Below are 24984 nucleotides of genomic sequence, written 5' to 3'. Positions count from 1 at the left end.
AACTGCCTACCGCATCTTTAATTTCTGTCATGACTGCTTGTATTTGGAATAAGACCAGTTTCTCACAGTCTCTCTCTCAATAAATGGATGAATCAAATTTATCTTGTACATACAGCAGCTATGCACAGCCCAATACTGGGAGGGAGATCCCTCTTTCCTACATATTAAAACTAATAAGTCCTATATGTAACTGGAAATTCCCACAAGCGCACCAACATCTTCTGTGTGTGTGTGTGTGTGTGTGTGTGTGTGTGTGTGTGTGTGTGTGTGTGTGTGTGCGTGTGTAAGTGTGTGCACAGCAGTACAGCTAGTAATAGCAATGACTGCTGAAGGCATGGTTCACTGGGTGGGACAGTCTTGGCTTAGATGCAACTCAAAATCCCGCCAGTATGCTGAACTCCTCCAAAAGAGCGTGTGTTTCTCCGTTTGTCTGCCACAGCTGATGTGTGTGTGTGTGTGTGTGTGTGTGTGTGTGTGTGTGTGTGTGTGTTGATGACACTAACGCAGTGTTCTCCAACACGGGGGATGTTCTGGCAGAGAAGGGCTACAGAATGATGCACTGTCATCTGTCATTTCTATTTTACCTTCGCCTGAAGCAAACAGTTTTCACTACCTTTCAAAGTCGCCCACTTGAGTTGGATTCCAGTCATAAAAATGACTAAATCCACAAAATATTAGTTAAGTTCCAGTCGAAAAAATAAGTACATCTATAAAATATGAGGATCGTGGAAGAAGACAGCGAGTGTACAGAGTTCAAAATCAACCCAACTAAAAAACAACGCATGCAGTTCTTGCTGAGAGCTGTTGTTCTGAGCTATAAAAGTCTCACAAACAGTGCACCCTGCAGTGCTGAATACTTCAACAAGATGCAGCACATTGCCTTTACCCTTGTCTCAACCTTACACTGGGACAGAGTGGAGCAAAGGGGAAGGACAGAATTGCTCAGACACAACAATATGTCACTAAAATGTCAATTTAACTTTACACTGTCCTGCATCATTAGGCCAATGGTACTTGCAATATCTTTACATGCAATTACTGAAATAGTCCTTGAACCTACATCTTCACCAGGTGGATCTCACTAAAAAGCCAAGGACACTATTGGCAGACAGCCCACCCTTAATTATGCATAATGTTAAGCCTTAATAAAATGTAAATGGGTGAGTTGTAAAAAAGAAAATTCACCCCCCGTGCAGCTGTCATGTAGGGGTAATGGAGACTATAACCATTTTTTGTACCAGGCTGTAAACGCGTTTATTTCTGCTGTAATGTTGCTCATTTTAACACTGGGGTCTATGAGGGGCGCCTCATGTGGCCATTCAAAGAACTGCAGTTTTTGGCACCTCTGTATTGGCTTCATTTTTCAGCCCTGGAGGCTGCCGCTTGGTCAAAACATATCTATCACTCTCTAGTGACTGACTGCTGTATAGTTTATGTCAGTCAACGGGACATGGCCCAAACTAAAAACTAAAAAATAAATACATTTTTCCCAAAGATGGTTTCTGCTGTATGTATGTTCAAGTGCTTGTTTTACCAATAAGTTTGGTTTTAATTAGTTATTTGATGCTATAAAAAGGGGGTTTGACATCATAATTGACAACTGTGTGTGCCAATCGGTGTGCTCACAGTCAATAGCACCGCTCTTGATTGATAAGGTGGGTGCATGGGCAGGAACTTGATACCACACTTATCACTACGGTGCAGCGTCTGGTTCCAAATTACATCACAAACACAGGATTACAGTGGCTGTATTCAGGTTTTTTGGCTTCATTTTTATACAGAAAGAGAAAGTGGAGATGTGTTGTCCACACTGCATGAAATTATAATTTGCATACTATTTAAATTCAAATCCACTGGCATGCTAGACACCTGCTAAACAGGAGTATGTTATAAACATTCTACAGTTTCCATTACCTATGTGGAAACTGTAGTGACTGCATCTGTTTAGTTGATAATGATCTTTGCTCATGCAAAAAAATACTTATCAAGTTCCCCACCTGTGTAACCATGCCAGTAAAGTGTAATTTTCCCCTCTTTACTTTGCAGTGACTACTGCTCTGCCAGTTAACAAATTACCAACAGCAAAGCCTCCCAATGTGTAATATTGCTGGAAGGCACAAATGAAACTTTTGTTCAAACCTCACAAAAAGAAAAAAACTAAATGTTTTACCAACAGAACAACAGCTGCACTTATTAGATGACATCATTTATAGAGGCTATGCTATGACACTGACTGCTGTGTGTGTGTGTAACTGTGAATCTCCAACTGACCTTGCAGCAAACGCTGTATTAATTTAATTAGATGAGTTAGTGTGAACTTTTACGCATTAGAGCCCGTTAATGTATTCAAATGCATACTTGGATATAGCTTCAAGCTTCCTCATTCCCCCTTTCACTGCCTTTACTAGGCACTCATCAGGGGGCTGATGGGTAATCATACCAAGAGGAAGGAGCAGAGGAGTGCAGCAGCTTTCCATTGCTGTGTTAGCCCTGCTTGGCTGGGTGAGGCCGCTCTCCTGGAGCCTGGCAGGGTTGACCCCTCTCTAGCCACTGACAAACAACAGACCACACGTCCCTGCCAGGCTGACACAGACGCACAAACAAACAAACAAACAGACAAAGCTCATTACCACGCACAGACTCGGCAGGAGATAGACAGTCTAATGTGTAGGTCACTCAGGCATGAAGACAGCAAGGTTATAAACATGCGAATACAATCTCAGCTTCCTCTCTCTCTGTATCTCTAATACAACAACGCACATGCCTGTAAACGGAGCCGTGTCCAGAGTGCCTTCTGGAACGTTCTCATCTGCAACACATGGAGTCCATCACTTCCTCTCTAACTCTCCCTTTCCTATAGTAAACACTCATCTGTGTACGATTAGAAGGGCAAGCAGCCGTCTCAAACACACACACATACACATACACACACACAAGCTGTAGTGTCTTCAGTCACACACATACAGCACATATAAACACACGCATCTGCTTAAACCTAATTGCTACTTAGACCTCTCGTCATTGTGCTCTTACTTGCTCAAAATGCTGGACTTATTTTAGCAACAAGGTTTCTGTATTCACTCTCACATACAATAAAAAACAACTGATTTCTTTCTCTCTTCACCAAACCTTTTCAGACCAGATCATTGCTTAGTTCAGAACCTAGCTGCAGTGCACAGATCAATGGGTAAATATAAACCAAATACTATGAGCTCTGACATAAGAGGAATGGTGCTTATAGAAGGTTTTATTGAATCTCTCATTATTGTGCATAACCGTGTTGCAAATAGCATCAAGCTCATCTGTGCCAAAAGTTATTTTCCTCATTCATTTCTCATTTTTACTGACAAATTTTATTGCCATTTCGCAGCTTTTTCCATATACCCCCCCCCCCCCCCCCGTTTTTTTCATGTGTCTTGGTTAAGGTCCTGGCCATCAAGAAGAGTAAATACAGATTTAACAGGATTTGTTTTCCTGAAAATGAATGCCACATGTGCAGGAACTCAGAGTCACGGCTCAGCAAAACAGTTAAGACCAGTAAGTGTGAGTAAGAGTGTGCATGTGTGCACGTGTGTGTGTGTGTGCGCATGTGTGTCTAAATAATTGCAAGTTTGTGCTTCAAGTCTGTCAGGAAACCATGATTGGATGTGGAAGGAATAACGTCTGGCTCCCTTCCAGTCATGGTATGACAGGAAATGCATACATCCTTAAACAAACAAAGCCTTTCCCCTCCAGGACATCATACTGTCTAATGGTAGTACAATTTTGGCAGGGTAATTGAACTTGCGCACACACACAAACACAAACACACACAATCTCTCCTATCGACTGGCTCTGAGCCAGCCTGACGTTATTCCACATTCTGTCTCTAGGTAATACTTTAATGGATTAATAAATACTTCCACAAATACTAAATGACCCAACTTCCTAGGTAGCAGCAGCAGGCATAGAATGGCATGGCACCAAAATGTGCCATCACCGCATCAACAATGTGTTTCCCATTTCTTTATGAATACCACGGGACAATGGGGGGGCTCGGAGCTTCTGGGAAGAGAAGGAGGCTAACCAGAAGTTTGAAGGGCAAGAAAATAAAATCAGCAGTGTTCAGTTGCTCAGGAGAGGATGTCATAGCAGTGAGTCCAACTAAGGGGAATATAATAACGTCCAATTTGTTTGAGTGGGAACAATTAGGGATGACCATGTGCAAATTACAGCACAGCATCTCCAGTTCAGTTCTGGTATTAAAGGAACACTTCACGCCCCAAATAATCATTTGTATATCAATTACTCACCTCCTGTGATGTTGAATTTCTGAAGGAAACAAATCCAAAAAAGGAAAAAAAAAATCTTGATCAATTGAAGTTAAAGGGGTCCATGTTTAACAAACAAAACTATATCAAACAGTATATCAAATATAGCTTTGCTGTTGTTTAACATGGCCTCCCATGACTTCAATTCATCAAGAATTTCTCCAACGTAACACAGGGTGAGTAATTGATAAATAAATAATTTGGGGGCTTCCTTTAACAAAATAAGCTATTTACAAAAGCTTATACCAGGAGGATGTTTATGTCTGTCAGAAACTGACTTGTGTTGACCTATAGATTATCTACATGAAGCATAGAAAATGTGTCAATCCATAAGTTGTACATATTATCGTCTTAATTAAACCCTGTCAAAATTAATACATAGTGTTGTTACAATCTGGACTCCAGTCATTTCTCTATACCATTCCCTATGGTAGAGATGTCAAGGTAAATTACAATAAATGGGCTTTAGGTGTAATTAACCTCACCTTAATTCACTCTGTGCTCTTACACTACATTCAAACAGTATCCAACCTGGAAAGTCCATCAATAAAAAAAAAAGAACTCTGGCAACCAAACAGACAGCAGAGTTGTTTGCGCAGCTCCACGCCTTTTCATTTTTTATTTCTTTTTAAAGTTATTCCTCCAGTTCTTGAACCCATCCAATCCCAGTACAGTTATAAACCTGAGCCGTAGCTGAAGCACATACAAATACACACAAACACACATTCCCTTTAACAGAGCTAGTGTTATGGCACTAGGAAAGAATCTGCCACAGTCTGCCCAATCTGACAGCTTTTATTATTTATTAATTACCTTACTTTTACAAGCTGGAGAATTCAGTAATTTACTGAGGGCTGCTGGCAGGAGGGTGGAGGAGGAGGAGGTTGTTTTTCCAGCCCTGAGGGACAAAGGGCCCTCTCAGGTTAGCGAGAATGTCCAGCAGTTCTGCATCCTGACTAGACTTTATTTTCTCCTCTTTTATTCATATATAAAGTGGAGAAACGGAGGTGTGTGTTTATATTTTATAATATCACTTACTGTGCATCGTAAATTCATTTTTAAAATTTTGAATCTATACTTGGTAATTGTTTCTGTTTCCCATTCCCATTCATTACTGGACAATACTTCTCATTCACTGCACAAACTAGCAAACTTTTTCTCTCCTTCTGTTAAAGTTTAAAGTTACAGCTTACTGATTCAAAACAAAATATTTTTAAAATTACAACCATTTATTTAGGACCAGCGAAAGCTACGATTCATCCAATAGCAAGTACACTGCAAATGTGATGGAGAGTGGGAGAAACAGTTAATGATCGAGGTGCAAATACTGCATTGTCAACAAAGAAATACCTTTCTAAATTTGGCCACAACTAAGAATTACTTTCATTTTCAATTAATCTGACAGTTATTTTAATGATAACTGGTTTACATCAATCATTAAGTCTACAAAAAGCCATAACATTGTGAAAAGTGTGCCCTGCTAGAGTCCAAGGTGACATCTGTAAAGTGCTCATTTCATCTAACATTTGAAAATACTTAGACTTCAAATGAAAATGACATAAAATAGAAAAGCAGCAAAGAGCAGGAACAAGCATGTGCAGTGGTGCCCTACACAAAGTGCAGAATATATAATCATGCAGTACCTCACTCTCACTACATTCGCTGGGGTCATCACCATGAATGGCCATCTGGTAGCTTGCGTACAGCGCCACCGACTGCTCATAGGACACTGTGAACTCAGGGTCCTCAAAGTTGACCGGCACTAGCCTCACCTTCAAGCACAGGGTGTGGGGGGGGGGGGGGGGGGGGGAGCAATAAGGTTGAGGGAGGTTTTATATGGGTTGACAATGAATACAAGGACGGTGAGTAGTTAGAGTTGCAAAAAAGAAAAGGAGGAAGCATGGGTACTTTGGAGGAGCTGACAGTGCAGGACTCAACAATAGAGGTTTTAAACAGTGTTATACAAGTGTTTTAGCATCTTAGGGTTCACATCAGTCTCCTAGTCCTCAAGGCAAGCTGGTAACACAGCCGGTCTGGTTTGAGTTTGAGACTTGATTTTGTGATTTTTATCAGATCGTTGTGCAAAAATGCAAGAAAACAATAGGATTCTAGGAGACTGAAAGTGTGTTTTTAAAAGAATAAAATGGACTTGAGGATGAGGCTAGTGCACCGCCCAGCAGACAACAGATCGCACGAAGAGGATTGGTAATTCAAGATTCAACACCGCGTCAGCACGTGTAAGGCCCGGAGCAGCAGAAAAATCCAAAACTGTGTCTGAATGAATCATCTCAGCTTGACAAACACAGACTCTTCCAATGCTACAGACTCCCCTCAAAAGGTAAACAAGGTTTAACAGACTGCACGCAGACAATTAAAATCTCATGAACACTGCTTAATCCTGAACTCCAATGCCATTCCAGTTTCTATCGTGAGGGTGATGTGATGGGGGGGGGGGGGGGTGTGTGTGTGTGTGTGTGTGTGTGTGTTATAGACGAGGTAAATGTGTGAAGGTCGAGAGGGTTCAGCTGACAAACTGCCCCCCCAAAACTGAAACAGCTCAAGACTAACGACCGGGCTGGCCGACCGAGGGCCAACTCAGACACCTGGAGAAACACTGCTCTCAACCATGCCGTATGGAAACATTTTCCCCTCCATTTCCTCTCCCTTTGACTCTCCCTCTTATACACATACAGTCTCTTTAATACTAACACGTTAATTCACTTTTTTTCATTTACACAGACATTTTGGTTTTTCCCCGATGCTTCAACTGTCTCTGTTTGATGTTGCAGAATTTAAGTGAAAATATTTATCAGTTTCAATCTATTTTCAGTCTCATAATGTACAGTTCTGACTTTTTCCTTTATGATCTAAGCCTGTAAAATGAGCCAAAATATGTAAACAATACCCATTACATACTTAAAGTGCAAACTTAATAATTATTTACTGATTTATCAAATAATCATGATTATAATAATAAGTCTTCAAAAACTACAATCTGTGTTGCATTTGTTTCAAATGTGAAATCATATCAAGCACTTACAATAAAGAAGCTGTTGAAGCAATGATTCGTTTTAGTCAATTATATGATATAACACTAAAAAGAGGACCATGATAACATATTAATAAGAGATGAGCAAGATAAATGCTTTTGATGTCTCTGTAGGTATCCAAACTTGTCAACCCTCTCCCTCCCTCCCTCCCTCCCTCCCTCCCTCCCTGGATACCCCTCAAGCAGGTCGACCTATGCCCCCCACCCTCTGACCTGGCTCTCGGAGGGTTTGTCAGGAGGGTCCTTGTGAATGGCCATCTGGTAGAGTTTGTACACCTGGTAGGAGGCGTCGAAAGAGGCTTTGAACTGCGGGCTAGGGGGATTGGAGCGCACTAGCCTCACCTTCAAAAAGAATATGGGCAGACAAAGGTTAACATCAAAATGAAAAAAAAAAGAACTAGGAATACCATAAGTGGTGATTCAAATCCTTTAAGAGAAAGATATTGTCACAAATCAAAGAGAGGAAAACGTGAAAAGAGTGTGAAGGAAGACAGAGACTGACATAAACACACCCTCTCCTGGCTGGGTGACGTGCCTATGAAGATTTTAAGCTATTTTACGGATAAAACAGGAAAAAGTTCCACTATTCTTTAGTAAATGGCCTTGTTTTCACCAGTAGCACCTGTTAGTCACCATAGCTGTAGCTTGTTGGGAAAACAAGCATGATACGAAGAGGGTGTGTTATGTCCGTCTCTGTCATGACACAAAAACAGCAAGTGTTGCTTAATTTAACAAATACACAACAAGCATTTGCTGTAATAGAAAACTCATAAGTACTCACAGAGGTCCTCAAAAAGAAGAAATAATCATCAGCCTATATATTTTCTATTTACTCTTCATATTGTGTATATGAGCCCACTTCCAGTGCTTCACCATGTTGTGATCTCATTCATACTGAACAGAAATTGGAGGGTGCAGAGACGTTTTCGATCAGAGTAAACTAATCACCTTTTTTAAGTGTTTTTCTGGTCGAGCTGGATCGATAAACGTTAGCTTATTGCAGATATAACAGTGTATGTGGGCCGATAAGTGACAGAGAGCAGAGAAATGCAAATCTTAGTTTGAGGTGATTTGGGGACAGGGACACCATTACATAGTTTGTCTGACCAAGAGCACTGACAACTGTAAAATGTCCCAATCCGTTTGTATCTTGGTTACAACTTTGTTAAGTATTTGTTTTAAAAAAAAAAAGAATGCTGTTATTTGATATATTGTTATCAATACCAGTATCGGTCAGGCTAAACATTTACTGTATACTCTTAGAGTAATTGTGATGAGCAGGACGAACACTTAAATGAATCCAAGTTCATCTAACTTAGCCCAAGTAAGTAAGAAGGCATGCAAAAGTTAGCTGATGATTCCATACATGCACATGAAAGATGCATTCTTCATAAGGACATTTTTGCAGAGCTGTAAATCAATCTTAACAGGGAGAATCACGAGAAGCCTGTGATAGAGAGACGTGTGGAAAAGAAAACTGTCGCACAAACTAAGAGAAAAATTCAACTTCTTCATCCTTCGGCCCCATTTAATTAACTGTCTCTTCGTTTGGACGCTTTTGTTGGCCACAGAAGCTGTGCCATATGAATCCCCAGGATGGACAGGATAGAAGAATTGAACCTGGGGTTTGTTTGAGTTGGATCTAAGAGGGGTTCTCTCATATGACCACTTGGCATCTACATCCTTTAGTCAAACAGAGACACTGGGCCTCTTACATGAAAGGACAATGCTGAAGCTAGGTCCTTTTCATTTCACTCTAAATTAAGAGATATATTTTGATAGGCTGAAATGCTTTTGGTGAAACAACACTGCAGGAGTTAGTGGACAGCATGGGAATGAAATTTTAGCAATTCTCATAACAGTCTTGAAATCTGACACCTGACCACTTAATAAGTGTTCAAATAAAGCCACATAATACCAGTGGCTTTTGTTTAACTTTATTTCAAATTAAAGACTGGGGTTTATGGAAGCTTTAAAGAAAAATATCTTGCTCTGAACCTGGATCTGCAAGACCTTACAGAAAACCACTATAAAGTAATATAATAGTGGAGACATCTAATTGCAGAAGAACCATAGCATATTTTCAATAGGAGATTAAAAAGCAGCTATTAAATATGAGCAAAGTGTGGAGACAGCAAAGAAGACTCTTGAAGGGATTACTGGGTGAACAGTTCCACACTTTCCTGAGGTGCCTGAGGGGCTCTAAAGCACGTTCTCACACTGACCCCTGGTGGTAGTTGCTGGAACCACAGCGGTGTTTTACAGCCAGGAGTGAGGTAACTATCCCCAGTCCTGCACATACAGTACATCCCAACTCATTCTCCCCATCACTGTGACTTATCACTTTGCTATGCATTTAAATTACTTTAAAGTAATAAGCTCCTGCAAGATTGCCGATGCCAGATTCTACAGCTATAATGGCAAGAGAGAATGGTCAACTGAGCACTAATCACAGGTGAGCCTTGGGCAATAATTTCTCTCTATATTTCAAGAGAATGCAGAGTATTCTCACCAGTCAAGTGGTGTGATATCCTGATATCAGATGTACTTATGATGAAAATGAGCTTTCAATAAATTCAAATGCTGTGTGAACATCTGTCTTCTGGTACTGGTGTGAAAACCTCATAAAGCCTGCAGCTTAGTCAACACTACAGATGCCCAAGACTCAGTATCAGATTCACTCAGCTGCTTATCATCCAAATCGTCCTTTAGTCACAAATCTGATGCAGCCTGGCCACATGTAACAGCTAAAAGGGTCAAATAGAGGCATCTCTCAATTATTTGACTTGTTAAACACATAATTAACCTTCCTTCGCAAAGGATGGCCTTGTGTTCATGCCCACTTAGTGAAATGGAGCGATAATTGCAGGCAAACAAATGAATCCAATTGGAAAGAGCTGACAGGGAGGAGGTCTTGCCGGTCCAGTCTCAGGGGGTATGTCAACAAGAGACAGACAGTGCCTGGTTCATCACTGCATCTGGCTCAAATCTTGGTCAAGACCAACAATGACGTTACTCTACCAACCTCAGCTTGAGGCCTTCGCCAGGGATCTTTCTACATCGTTTTGCCCCCTGCCAAAAGTTCATTTCCATGTCCTCTCATACCGGCTGAGCTGGGAGCTGTGGTTTTAATGTCATCAGCAGGGTAACGCGACCCAGTTTGTGTGGTGTGCCTGTCATTTGGTTGAATTCGAACTGGGAAGAGGTGGTTTTTCCACTCTGCTCTGGCCAGCTATCCTCTCCGCACACATAAACACATGGTGAAGTCACTCGAGCTAAGGAAGAGGGCTCTATGAAACCAAATTTTCAAGTTAACTGAATCCAAACATTATGGAGACAGAGAGCTCAACCAAAAACACTATTTCTTAATGATAGCTGGAATCATAACAATAGGCTAAGGTTTATTCCAAGTCACATAAAAAGAGAAAAGAACATACCTACACTATATTTCTGCTCACCTCAAGGCAATGAGAACAATTTTCAGGCAATGACTCATTGATAAAATCTTCCAGGGACTTTGGTTGGCTGGTCTGGGCGGGAGTAGGTGGAGTAGGAGAGACAATGGGAGAGACCCCATCAGCGTTTTGTCTAACCTGCTCTTTCTGAAGACGTCGCTCCTTCCTTAAGTCTTTGGCCTTCCGACATGGCGGCCGGCCAGGATCAGCTCCAATCCCTGCACCCCAGAGAAAAGAGACAAAAGAGAAAGAGTTGTTAAAGCTTTCCCAAAGATGCTGGTTAGGTGGGGTGCCATGAAAACACCATTTTTAATTGATGTTAGCAGAGCACTTTCAAAGCATTTCCAGGTGAGAATATGGAAGAAAAATACAGAATTACAAGAAATAACTCAGTGACTCCTTTTTGGATATGGATAACAGTTTTTGTTTCATACTGCCTTCACACTTAAAGGTGACAGTTCACCTCAAAATCGAAAGTACATATTTTTCCTCTTACCTGTAGTGCTGTTTATTAATCTGGACTGTTTTGATGCGAGTTGCTGAGTGTTGAATATATCGGCCATAGAGATGTCTGCCTCCTCTCTAATACAATGGAACTAGATGGCACTCAGCTTGTGATGCTCAAAGCTCCAAACAAATAATTAGAAAAACTCAACAGCAATGTCACTTTCCAGAAATCATGACCCAGTTTACTCAAGACAATCCACAAACCTTGTTGTGAGCACTTTCATGTAGCAACTATTTTCTTCTATTGATCTCAGCCTACCAACCATATCACTGTGCAAAGAGGGAGCACGGATCTACTGCTGGCTCACCTAGCATCACTGATCTAACTAATGTTACAGCTCAGCTGAGGAGGACACCATTGATGTTTACATCTCACGCTGTGATGAGCACAAGCCTCTCACCATGAGTAGACACACACTTCCTTCTGAGCAATGTTATGGTTGGCAGGTGCAGTTCAGTAGAAAGAAAACAGTTCCTGAAACTGCTCACAACAAGGCCTGTCATGATTTCTAGAAAGAGACATTGCTGTTGAGTTTTTCAAACATAAGTCAAGTGCCATTTGTCCCATTATATCTAAAACAAGGTAAACATCTCTACAGCTGATATCTCCACCAAAACAATCTAGACTGAAAAGTAGCACGACAGGGAAGACTAAAAATATCTATTTTTTTATTTGGAGGTGAACTGTCCCTTCAAGACTTAACACAGAAGTAAGAAAGCTGGTAACTTCAAGCTGCTGGTATTAATGATTCTCAAATTTAGGGCAGATCTTGTGAGTGTTAGACCCTGTTTCCAATGGATTTTTGCCCCTCTGGGTAAATGTGCTTCCATGTTTACTTTATTGTACCCCCTGCCTAAGAAGCCGGTCTCAACAGAGAGGCCCATGGAAGTCATTTTCTTGTTTCCCTGCCTCAACAGTCCCTAAATTACATCATTGCTTGGGAGACTATAAAACAATATGATCTACTAGCCCAAACAATTAGCAGCTAGCTAGGGTGTATTTAAAAACAGAACAGGAGAAGCAGAAGAGATTATGAAACCAAGGGAGTTGTTTATCTTATAACTATAATGACAAAGATACAACATATCTTAGTTAGCTGGTGTGGACACATGAATGAGGTTGTTACCAGCAGAATACACACTCATACACTATCTCGGTTTTCCTCTCTGAACAAGACTAACATGAACGTTCTCTTGCCCATGAATCTGAATCTCTGTTTCCCTCTATGTCCCCCTCCTTATCCTTCTCCTGCTCTTCCTCCTCCACCACCACCATCACCCCCACCACCTCCTCCTCCTGGGCTCTTGCCAAGCCCTCCAGCTCTCCGGGCATCCCATGTCAACAGTTTACACGCCCACATCCTGTTTGGAGCAATAAGGAAACGAGAGCCATTTCCTGCTTGTCCGATTGCCAGCCGCCACCATCAGCTCACTTACTAACTTTCCCCTGTGTCGACGTAACAAGGAAGAGAGGGACGCCCAGTCCTGACAGGGGGAGAGGGAAACTCTGCCACTGGCCAAGGTTCACTGGAAGCGTTCAGCTTCAGCTGACTCAAGCTACATGTTCTACTTTAAGGTACAGCTTCTGTTGAAATAGACCACAGCAGGAAGTGTAGGCAGATTCTGGCTTATTTGTGATATATCTAAAACCCATGACCTGCTATTTCAAATGTATAGGGTAAACTAAAACCTTGAGGACTACACAACAGCTCAACATTCTAGTAACAAATCCACCTGTGACTTAAGTTTTGGATCATTAACTGCTATGTTCGTGTGAAAAATTAGTTTCATATTATTACACAAATTTTACCGATTACTAGGTGAAAAAGTTACCTGGTCCCTGTACCCTCTCAACATCCCTGTTTGCTGTATTGGTCTTTAATGGTAAGTGACTGGAGGTACTAGAGGGAGTAAGTATTTCAGAGCAAGCCCTCTGATATAAACACAACCCTGGGAGTTACAGTGAGGTGAAATGGTTTTCCTCTTTTAGAGTAAATACGACAAGGGCAAGACAGACTGGTCACACAGAGACTGAACTGTGTTCATCACACCATCTCAACCACAAACACATCAACCTTTATCCACAATCACTCTGTCCACATGCCTCCATTCCCTCTAATTACACTCTCACTACACACACACTTTCTCTCCATCTCTCACACACAGACACAGGTACTCCTGAGGACAGCGCATGCAGCAGTGGTGAAGATAAAGTCTGACAGATCAGTTCCTGTGTAAGGCACATGCTCCCTCTCCGGCAGTTAGCACTTCATAAAGACTGTGACACTCTCCCTCCCCGCTTCCCCAAACACACATACAACTCTCAAAATCAGCCTAAACTGTCTGGAGCTGTGACATAACTGCTTTCTTGCATGTAAACATGTAGAGACAGTGAATTAATTTACTGTGGGAGGAGGATGCTGTTATCTGTGAGCAGCCAGTAAAATATTTAGATGGAGGTATGCACTGTCATTTTATAGAAAGTATACTCTCTGGGAAACTGTACTGTCTGTACTATTTATTCTGCCTGCTTAAAACACATGATACTGCATACTACAATATACTACTTCCTGCTTCTTACAAACCAACACATTTATCAGCCATCATGCTACCACACAGCTAATACAATAATCTGCAAAGGCACGGTGATGAACACTATTTTTTTATGGAAATGACATTAACGCTAACTTGCCCTTGTTTCCAAACAGTCTTGTTTTGTCTCCATATTTTTTTAAATATACAGAGTAGGCCCCTATGTTCAATGCAAGGAAATGCATCTCTTTATGGATAGAGAAAAATGCCACAGCCAGTCAGGTGTGCAGCCAGTTTAGTGAAGTGTTTTGTTGAAGACACATGCACTATGCATTCACTCAATATGTTATACAGCTAGCAGGCTTACAATGTTAGCTAGCTAAACATGCCGTCAAACTTTTCACTTCGAAAAAATGCATAAATAAAGCTGTATTACATTCATTAATATGTTGCTAATTTGGTTGTATGCTAAATATCTGTGGGACACTGCATATGGTCTGTCTGAAACAGGCCCCTCAGGGACGCTGATCAGCCTTGCTGCAAATCTTTCCCAGTGGCCACTCGCGGTATTGCAGTGAAATTATCCCCTGCAGCCCAAAAATGATTTTCTCTATGGACAAGCATTATAAAAAGAGACATCTAAAACTGTTGACACGCCGAACTGCATATTTGTAAAGCTTTCCTGGAGCCAAGAAAAGTGATTTAAATTCTGTGATAACATCAGCAACTCCATTGGAATGAATAGGCGCCATTTTGCCATCAGATATCTAGTTATGATTAAAATCTAGGGCCTGAAATCTGCTGCAAAAGTTTAATGTTATTAACGTACTTGAGGCAAATTCTGCACTGAAAAACTAAGAACAGAACAGGCCTCATTTCCACACAGTTCTGTTTTGTGTCCAATTTTCTGTGTAGTACGGCCCTAGACAAAGAAATGTATCTCTTTACAGATAGAGAGGAACACCACTGCAGAAATGGCAGATTAAGGTCATTTTAAGTGTTTTTCACTGTCCAATATGGCGGATGCCCATGTAGCATTACACAGACAAACACAGGACCAATAATGCATGGCAACAAATACGTGAGGAGGTTGGCCTGTCAGGTGTGGAGCCAGTTTTGTGAAATATTTTGTTAAACACACACGATCCACTGTGCATGCACTGTGTTACAGCTAGCATGCTACCAATGCTAGCTAGCTAAACATGCCTTCACACTTCTCACTTCTCACTTAAAAAAAGTAGAGCTGTATTACATTCTTCAATCTGTTACCTAATTTGTTTTTATGCTAACTTTATGCTACAGTCTGTGCAAGATCTGCTGCAACTTACAACATACTTAAAGCAAATTTTGGACCAAAAAAAAAAAAAAAAAAATACAGAAAAAAAAACATAAGAGACAGCAGCTGGTACTGATGTATCGACACTGTGGAAAATTAGTATAATAAAATTTTCAAACTTTTAGAATAAATAACTATAAATAATTCAATATTTTTGACAACACTACACAGTCTTCTAAAATTAAATAAAGGCTTAATTTCAAAATGGAATACAACTGCATATAAGCAAGTGTCACTACCTGTGATTACCTAAAAAGCAGATCCTAGGACAGCTTTGCAAAGCACAACATTCCACATGTACTTCTGTATCTGTTTACCTCTGGCTTTGCTTAAACTATATGGAAAATGGGGAGCCATGTTTTCTCAAGCCAGAACTGGAACCTGCCCAAAGCTATAAAGCGCTCCAGTCATAAACCCAGAGGAAAGATATGTCCAGGTGTTTTCTGTTGGAGGTGAATTAGGGGGGAGTGGAGAACCACTGGTCCAACACAGTAAATCCTCCTTGCTTGCCTCCTGAAATGGTGTGTTATTTCTGACAGTCTGAGGAAGCAGACTGTGGTGCTGACACAGGTGTAAGAGCAGAAGGACACTGGCACCGCTTAAAGTGTTCTCTGTATGTTTATGTCTGCAACTGGATCGACTTGTGCCAACACCAAGCTCTCCTGCTCCAATGTACGTCCCTGCCTAATGATTAATGAGCGTGGGGTCCTGTTCTCATTAGACCTTTGAGAGGGGAAAGAGTGGTTGAGGCCTGAAACATGAGCAGTTGTTAGAAGTGTTGCTTCCTGTGTCTAATAGGAGTTTATTATCTCCTAACTGTGAGTGTTATTTATTCATTACTGTGAGTTGGCTGCGAGGATATCCTGTACTGGAGAGTAAGGAGGAGAACATGACAGATAAGCCAAAAGCAGACACACTCCTGGAAACACAGATGAAACACCAGCCTCATTCACTGAGCCGCTGCACAGTGGAGTCTATTACAAGGTTAACAGTGACACACTCTGGTGAGCAATGGTGCTTCAGCTATCTTGGAACACACAGTGGCAGTCTAACAAACTATAGTAGTGAATGGTCATTAGAGCTACCATCACTACTTTTAAAGCTGTCCCTATTGCAGTTTCAAAGAATATCACACATCCAAAATAATTAATAAAACAGGAAACAGCAGCAAAACAACTGCTTGGTAGGTGCAGCAGAACCACAGTAAAAGCAGATAACCAACTGGCATTCCCATGTAAGAATACTCTTTTGCCTTTTGACACACGCTCCAACTAAATATATACATCTACACTACTATGTCCACATGTAATAACAACAAAACTATATCAAAACATCAGCTTACAAGCTCTCACACAACTCATGCAGTATAATTCAAGTCTCATTTATCCAGTCGTATGCTCAGTACTTCCCACACACATGCAAATCTCTGATACTAAGGTTTTTTTTAAGGGAAAATGCATGTGTTTGGGAAGTGTTGAGCATACGACCGGATAAATGACACTTGAATTATACTGCACGAGTTACATGAGGGTTTGCAAACGGATGTTTTAATATAGCTTTACTGTTGTCAAATGTGAGACCCAATCAATCAATAAATAAATATCTTCACAAATTCAAGAATTTTACACAATGTTGGATAACAGGAGCACACTAATAACCTGTTTCTGAATTCACATGAACTCAAATTTATGGATCAGGTGGATTTTAAAACGGCTCAAGTCATGAACAAAGCAAGAAACAACTTACTACTTGGCAACATGCAAAAAATGCTCGTGGACAGAGAAGGGGAGGTATAATTTAAGAGGCAGATTAAATCTTGAACAACGTTGTTTTTCGCACCACTCTGGAAAGTATGCGTATATCAATTTGTGGGGTGATTATGTGGAATGCACTGGGTGAAGAAATCAAACAAACTTAAGATATCAGATACTTTAAATTGAGGTACAAAGACAGTATCTTCACAAGGTACAGAAATGATTAGAGGGAATGTAAAGCACACTCAGGGTGATACTGCTGTCAGTATTCTCAATTTGTGTTTTCGTATTTGTTTTATACACAGGGTAATATTGGTTATCAGGTATTAAGAAGTGCAGAGGCGTTAATGTGTGGTTGATCCATAGTGAGGAGAGTCTATTAATGTAATAGTCTGATTAGTGATGGATTAATATAGTTGGGATTGGGGGTAGGGCTAGACAAGCGTGTTGCTTTTTCCTACTCCTTTTTGGGGATGAAATATTAGTCTATGTTTCTCATTCTAAGTCTGTTCATGATTTATTGTTTGTCTCTGTTTTGTAGGGGTTTTCTTCTACAATATATTCTATTTTATTTTCTTTTTTTTTTAAATGTTCAAAATAAATAAATCAAATCAGACAAATCAAATAAAGGTAACGCAGCATTGGTTTACAATTTATTTTGTATTTTGTGTATTTATTTAAAGCTGTATAAACCAGCATACATGTGGCAAAAGCGACCCAAGTTCATTGACTAATGTAGATTACACCTGATGATTATCATAATTGATTAATTTGTCGATTATTTCCTTGAATAACTGATTTATTGTTTGGTCTATAAAATGTAAAAAAAAAAAAAATTAAAAAAAGGTGAAATATTTGCATTAGATTTGGGTGTTAGACCAACAGTCTAACACCCAAAGATAACAAAAGAAAAAGAAAATCACACATTTGAGAATCTAAAACCTGCAAATAATTATCATTTTAACCAGAAGAAAATAGTGAAAAGATAAAGTCAATGTCTAAAGAGTTGCAGATTTTTTTAAATCAATAAATTGACTAATCATTGCAGCTGGATCATGGTTTCTGTTCATGAGGGGAAAAAAGCTTCTGGTCATAGAAGGAAAATAATAATAACAGATAATACATTGTAAGTACATTACTAATCAGTTACTAGTATTTTATTACTATTTTCTCAGTAACAGCAAAAACAACACTGATCATTGATGAGTATTACCAGCTTTGAAAGGGAATCCGATTTCTCACCTGGTTTAGGAGCTGTCGCTGTTGTTCTCTCATCTTGGCTAGACACTTGATCCCTTCTTGATGTTTCCGAGTCAGCAGGTACAGCATCCTCTACCTCCTTCTGAACTTCTGTGATAGCGGGACACTCTGGTAGCTCCTTCTGAATGTCTGTGATAGCAGCACACTTCACATCTGAGTGACAGACTTTACTCGGTTCCCGTGGACCTGTTTCTTCACACACTGAGTCCATTGGCTCCCCTGCAAAGGCACAAACCTACTTACACCAGATAACGTGTACTTCAGAGCCACGGTGCCAACACTCTTTTAAATTTGTGCCCATCTCTTACTGTTGTTCCAGCTATGCACTCTGATGCATATGCAGTCCAATAATCCATTAGTGTTGACTGCTGCTGCTTTTTCCATTTTTTTCATGCATGTATGGTATACCAATACAGTATATCAGACAACATATATGCAATGATAACTATTACAAAAAAATAAATATACTCACCATCATCCTGTACTTTTGGCAGTTCCCCTTTGGAAATAAATTTGTTCAGCTTTTTCAGGATTTTCTTGTGGGATTTGGAAGGCTGGAATTTCAGTGCATGACATCTTGGCAGACAGCACAAAGGTAAAGGTTTGGTTAGAGCAACATATATTTGGATATATTTCCTCTGTTATACACATATTAAATAGGTGATTTAATATCTCTATCAAACTAGCATGGGTCATCCTCGTGTCTTCCATGTTCTTTCTGGTCTTGTCAGTTCTGAAGAAGTTAACTGAATTATAGGAAAGAAAATCTGAAATTACCTGATGGTATACTGTGGACAGCATGTCTTGTTCATTTTGGGCTTATAGACATATTTCCCACTTCTGGAGAAGGAAAACAATGGATAACCTTCACTAAAACACATTATCAATAACTTAAAATACACACAATTATATTGTTTAGAATATATTAATGAGAAAATTCCAAAGGTTCATAAAGTAGGTAAATATGATTGCATATAGGCAGTGACAACTACTCACCTTCTCCATCCTCGGTCTATGAGGTCTTGGTAGTCTTGTACTGTCATGGTGTGAGACCACATACCTGTAGAAAACAAAAGGTACATCATGATTAGGGCTGAGCGATATATCGTTATTATACTGATATCATGATATGAGACTAGAGAAGTGTTGTCTTTTCCTGGTTTTAAAGGCTGCATTACAGTAAAGTGATGTCATTTTCTGAACTTACCAGACAGTTCTAGCTGTTCTATTATTTGTCTTTACCCACTTAGTCATTATATTCACATTACATATGACTATTTATCAGAAATCTCATTGTGAAAATATCTGTGAAAGCACCATTAGTCAACCCTATAATATTGTTGCAATATCGATATTGAGGTATTTAGTAAAAAACAATCACTCCATATCACCCAGCCCTACTTATAACTTTTAAATATTTAATATATTCCATATGATTTTACTTTGTACTTCTCAAATATTCATCAGAGCACGCTGTATCATGCCTAACTTGAAGAAAATTATATCAGAATTAGGCAGAACAGGGTTTCGAATAGCTCTGCTGAATGAAATAAAGTTTAATTAAAGCATAAAAGAGACACTTAAAGGTATAATTGTCTTCATCTGAAAAAGGAGGCATGTGTGAAAGTCAGGAGTGGTTTGACAAAAAGCTGCTCACAGAGTCTGGTGGACATCCGCAGTTTTGTTTCATCTTTAATCACAGAGTCCCCACAAGTTCATTCCCATAGTCCCCAATGGTAACGTACAAATATATTATTTGTGTTCACAGCAGCTTGGATCCTACTTCCCAGAACTGAGGTCTGAGCTCCCCATTTCAACTCCTGACCTTCTCCTCTGCAACCAAATACACAGTTTGCACATGCACATACACACGCACACCAGACACTAAGTCTCAACGACAGGACTACTATCAGTTTACATCTAAGACAACTGAGGGAATTCACTGTATAACAGTTCACACAACACACACTGTTTGAAACTGCGTATAATGTTCTGTGTCCCAGGAGAATGGTGTCCACAGAGATTAGGAGATGACACAGAGCGATTCAACAGAGCAACAGTAAATGACTGGAGCTAGTTCTAAGACACAGCAGCAAGACTGCAGGTTGTCTTTAAAAAATACTTCCATTAAAGATCAGATATAATGACCATAATAAATAATATATCTGACCATCAGAGTATGTCAAAATCTTTGGTCTTACGTACACTGTTTTTCCAAATCGTTGTCAGTGGTGCAACTACTCACAGTGCCGCATTCATGACATTAAGAGTATTTGCGTCTTGTGCAAGTTTTTCACCGGCAAAATGCTGATGTATTTATAGAGATGAAATAGAATATTGCGTAGGTTCCACTTGCATTAAAAATGCAAACGGTAAAGGTGTCATTCCACAACTGATGACACAGAACAGAAAAACCCCTAACGAATGACAGGAAGCCTTCTTGTATTTTTCAGTAAAAACACAGCCATGTACAACAGTGAGACTAAAATACTAATTTAAAAGGGATACTCCAATTTTCAATCAGGTTTGTGTCATAACAACGTGAGTCCCAGATCTCCCTGCTAATGAAAATCCACCACATGATGCAAAACTGAGGATTTTTGCTGACTCTAGGGCTGCTACTTGAACTACAGATTGTATTTCCTTATTTTTGTATGCCTGCTACCACAGCAGACACAAGAGTATAGAAACAGATCAAGAGACAGAGACGCCCCTCTGGCTCTCAAACTCAGATCAAAGGCTAAAACCAGGCAGTGCTAATGAAACATGAACCAAGACTCTGTATGTTCCAATACCCACCCTACAATACTATTTAATATGCCAGAAAAAATATTTAGTATGTCCCAGTACATAGTGTGTCAAATGCAGTATGCCAAAAACACCAGGATGTTCTACTACATCCAGTCTGATTTTGCAGTATGCAAGCCAGCATGCTTTTCTGGCTATTCTGGCCTATAATCCTCTGTGCAGCGGACAATACATCTCACCGACTGACAGATGACTGACAGCTTGACAGCTCGTTAAAAGCTGACTGACAGCTCTCAGAAGCTACAATGACTGCTAACAGCTAAATTCAACTAAGTGATGGCCTGTTGAATAGTAGTAATAGGAATATTCTTTGTTTAAATTAACAAAATAATCGTAAAAACAACCAACAACAAAAGGACATAACTATAAAAATAACAATGACAGAAAAATGCATATTTAATTTTACTAGGGTGAATATAATATGTTTGAATCTACCTTGTATACAGTTGTAACTTTAAAGCTAAAACTATACACATTGCAAAATAACAACAGCAGATCTCTCTGGGTTGACCTCCAATTCCAACGAGCTATAGGTGAACAGCATTTTGTTTTATCTCCAAGGTAATAAATATATTTCAAAGTTCAGGGCGTAGTGTTATGAGACAGCCGTATGTCCAAATTGTGAGCATACTGCATGCAACAGTACATACTTTTTAAAGGAAGCTGCAGTACATACTAAAAGTAAAAAGAAAAAGTATGCAATTCAGAACGCACCCTCTGTTACTGCTCTGACTATTTCTCTCCTAAAATGTTTTCAGAATCATATTTTATGGCACTGTCTAGCTGTAATACAAGAGTTTGTGAACAGGAAATGGGTGCCATACTGTTTCCTGTATTATAATAAAGGAGGCTGAACTTATTTTAGCATACTGTTTAACTGTAATATGGAATTAGTTACCTGCCTGCCTCCATATTGTTTTCCGACAGGCAGCTTGCATTAATTCATCCACCTGTGGGAATGCTAATAGGTCCGGTGCTGCGTAGTGCATTTTGATAGTTGTTGGGTTTCTACCTCTAAAGCAAATGCCACACCCCTTTTTCTATGGTTGTGTTGCATCAATGTCAAAAGTATTTGCGTCTTTCTATTGCATGGACAGTTCAGTTTTATGAAAGCCCATCTTTCCAGCTGTGAAATACTTCTTTAAGATCCTCTGGGAGTTGTGTTTAAATACCACACATTTATGGCCTCATAATACATACACTTAAAGTAAAATCTCTCAGGGGCTCCTGCTCCATGACCCCAATTTTAAGTCCCAGAATTCTCAGGATCTCAGCAATTACAGAGCTGTCAAGTTGTCATATGACTTTGCGTATGAAATGCTAATTTCAGAATTTTGTTTTTAAAAGCATTAAGAATGAGCCAAACTTAGTATCAAGAAAGAATGAAAAAAAAAAAAAAATTTAACCTTAACTTAACCAGAAAGTCCAATTGAGATTGAAAATCTCTTTTACAAGAGAGACCTGGCTAAGGTAGCAGCCAATCAAAACACATTTAAAATGCAACAAATATAACATATAATACAAACATCCACAATAAAACAATGACTAGTCAAATGAAGTCTAACTATTCAAATGATGTCTTTTCATATCAAGTGATCAACATCATAAAAACTTTCAAGAGCTCGTGGATTTGGGGGAGGACAGAGCAGGGAGAAGTGAATGGCACAAACTCCACAAACCTGTCTGAGAAAAAGCCTGTTGATTAGTCAGGCCAGAAAGTCTGAAGTTTAAAAAGGTGATGAGTACTAATCAATCATGCCATGTCAGCTTTTGTGTGAGTGCAACACCTTCTATCATTATGTCACAATGGGAGTGCCTCTCCATTGTTCACACCAGATCCATTTTTCAGCTTCCCTGAGGCATGACAGTAACACAGAGCAGGGCAGATGTTGGGCTCTGTGTTGTGGGGCTGCATTTGCTTTGCATGTAACAACACTGTTGATAACATCACTGCACCAATCACATAGAGGAAAACATTATCTCGCTGAGTACCTGCTTGGAAATGTTTACAATACATACACACTCAACAGCCAGATATCTGAAAATCTGTTTAGTGTGTCATCCCAGAAAAATACAAGCGCTACAGTAAGACAATAACACAACTAATTATAGTGGAAGAACAACCAGAAAATTAGGAGTGTATTCTTCACTGCAGCTTAAAAATAATCTACTGGTTTGAAATAATGGGTTGACTTCTACAGTTGTAAGTCTAGTGCACTGTCATTTAACCTGTATCCACACAAGGAACCTGGAGCCTAACCTTTTAACACTACACGACTTCCAAGAAACACACTGGGAGTACAGGCTCCCTTCTTCCCCACACCTAACTTGCCCCCATGACGTAACATATCCAGATTACCTCTCTTATCTTAGATTAGACAACAGCTCTCGTCTGCTGGCTCTGAGCCCAATCGCTCATTGACTGCATTAAGAACTCTCTGAACCCTAATTATAGTCCAACTGTCTCACTCCTGTTCACCTACTCTGTATGACACCATTCTGTCCCACACAGAAAATCCCTTCCCATCGTCTTATTAAGATTTTTATAGCTCAGTGTCAAATTTAGAAGTTTTAAAAATGCAGAGTTATATTGACCTTGGTTGCCTTTAAATGAAAGCCTCTCGACACAACATACAGTACGGCATCTTTTAGGTCCCTTTAAGCTCTGCTCAGCTGTCTTGTACAGGATGTTTATAAATCGTAACTGCATGTGACTGTGTGGACTGTGTCACCCTTCCTGTGAACAGATTAATGGGGAAAAAAACTCTTAAGGATTCTTGTGGGCTCATGAAACCATATCATTAACTACAATTAACCTTATATACAAGCTTTCTTTATTTTCCACCAAGTATCCAGTTACACAGCAGGCAGTGGGTGGACTAGCTACTTCCTGGTTTGTGGCTGCAAAATATAGTCTGAGAGCTTTCACAGTTTTACTAGGCTAGTTTACCACTGGTCACTGGACAAAAATACATCGTTATGTGATTCTGACAGTCTGACATTTGCGTAATCAAACAATTTTGTTGTTTCCACCTAGTTTTTGATCCGGCATTTGAAGTGATAGTGCTAAGTAAGACATGGAGGCATGATATATGAAAATTAGACACTGTTAGAAATAGGAGAAAATATCAATATAAACCCACAGAATTAAATGCTCAATCTACTGGCTGTTTTGTGCCCTTGTTTTTGTACATTTATCATATTATATAAATCATTTCAGGTTTCATTGGGAAGTGAGCCTAGGCCCCCAATCACAACTAGATCAGGGAGAGAGGATTTCCAGTGCAGCTGGATGGAGTGGTTTCTCATCTCCTTTAAGTGAACAAAGAACATAAGCACTCAAGCATTCAATTTAACCACACAATAAAAAAAAATGAATGAGTAGCCTAATTCTTTGTACCACAATGCTTTCATCTCAGATGATACTGCTGCTGTAACACAAACAAAGAAGCTCAATTTGCTGAGATTACATAGAGTACATATAGAGTAAACACGCAGCCTTCTGTTTAAGCATGTTGTGAAATCTGTGTCATGTTTACTCCCATGTTTATGTTATTGCAGCAGTCCACTCACCGTTATCATATTATGCGACTTGGAGCTTTAAACCCATCAACCCTGTACTCTTTCTGACCATCAGATCTGAGCTCTCCACGGCTGAATATGTAAAAACACGATAACATGTCTGCTAGTCATTTTCCTGACACGCAAGGCCTCCAGTTCCAGTGTCACAGCACTGACAGACCAAACGAAAGCCAGACAGCTGCACTTTCTCTGATGAAGACAACATCCCTGGTCCCCTGTCCTGCTCTGCTCTGCTTACTGTTCCTTAGCTAGCTTGATGCTAGCAGAGCTGTAACAAGTCCACTGCTAAGTTGCTAATGTTACAGTGTTGTCTTGAGTCAACATTATTGCCCAGCTGAATGGCAGTTCAGTAGTAATAGTATTTCAGTACCTCATGTTATTCTATGCCAGT

General features: G+C 39.8%; 1 protein-coding gene across 2 annotated transcripts in view; it reads right to left on the bottom strand.

Annotated features, from left to right (window-relative positions):
• ate1 (arginyltransferase 1) overlaps positions 1-24984 on the bottom strand; it is a 65145-nt gene that overhangs the window by 39641 nt on the left and 520 nt on the right. The window contains exons 2-7 of one of the 2 annotated variants that reach the window (XM_033613965.2): positions 19200-19263; positions 18981-19043; positions 18676-18779; positions 18186-18422; positions 10818-11032; positions 7573-7701 (exon numbers count right to left, since the gene is read on the bottom strand). In XM_033613965.2, coding sequence (XP_033469856.1) covers positions 7573-7701; positions 10818-11032; positions 18186-18422; positions 18676-18779; positions 18981-19043; positions 19200-19263 — 812 coding nt within the window. Of the gene's footprint in view, positions 1-5953; positions 6083-7572; positions 7702-10817; positions 11033-18185; positions 18423-18675; positions 18780-18980; positions 19044-19199; positions 19264-24984 lie in introns of both variants that reach the window. The other variant, XM_033613966.2, reaches the window with a different exon arrangement.

Source organism: Epinephelus lanceolatus, chromosome 17 (assembly GCF_041903045.1).
Source record: "Epinephelus lanceolatus isolate andai-2023 chromosome 17, ASM4190304v1, whole genome shotgun sequence".
Taxonomy (NCBI): domain Eukaryota; kingdom Metazoa; phylum Chordata; class Actinopteri; order Perciformes; family Serranidae; genus Epinephelus; species Epinephelus lanceolatus.
Note: the sequence above shows the minus strand (reverse complement) of the source record. Positions and strands in the feature narration are given on the sequence as shown.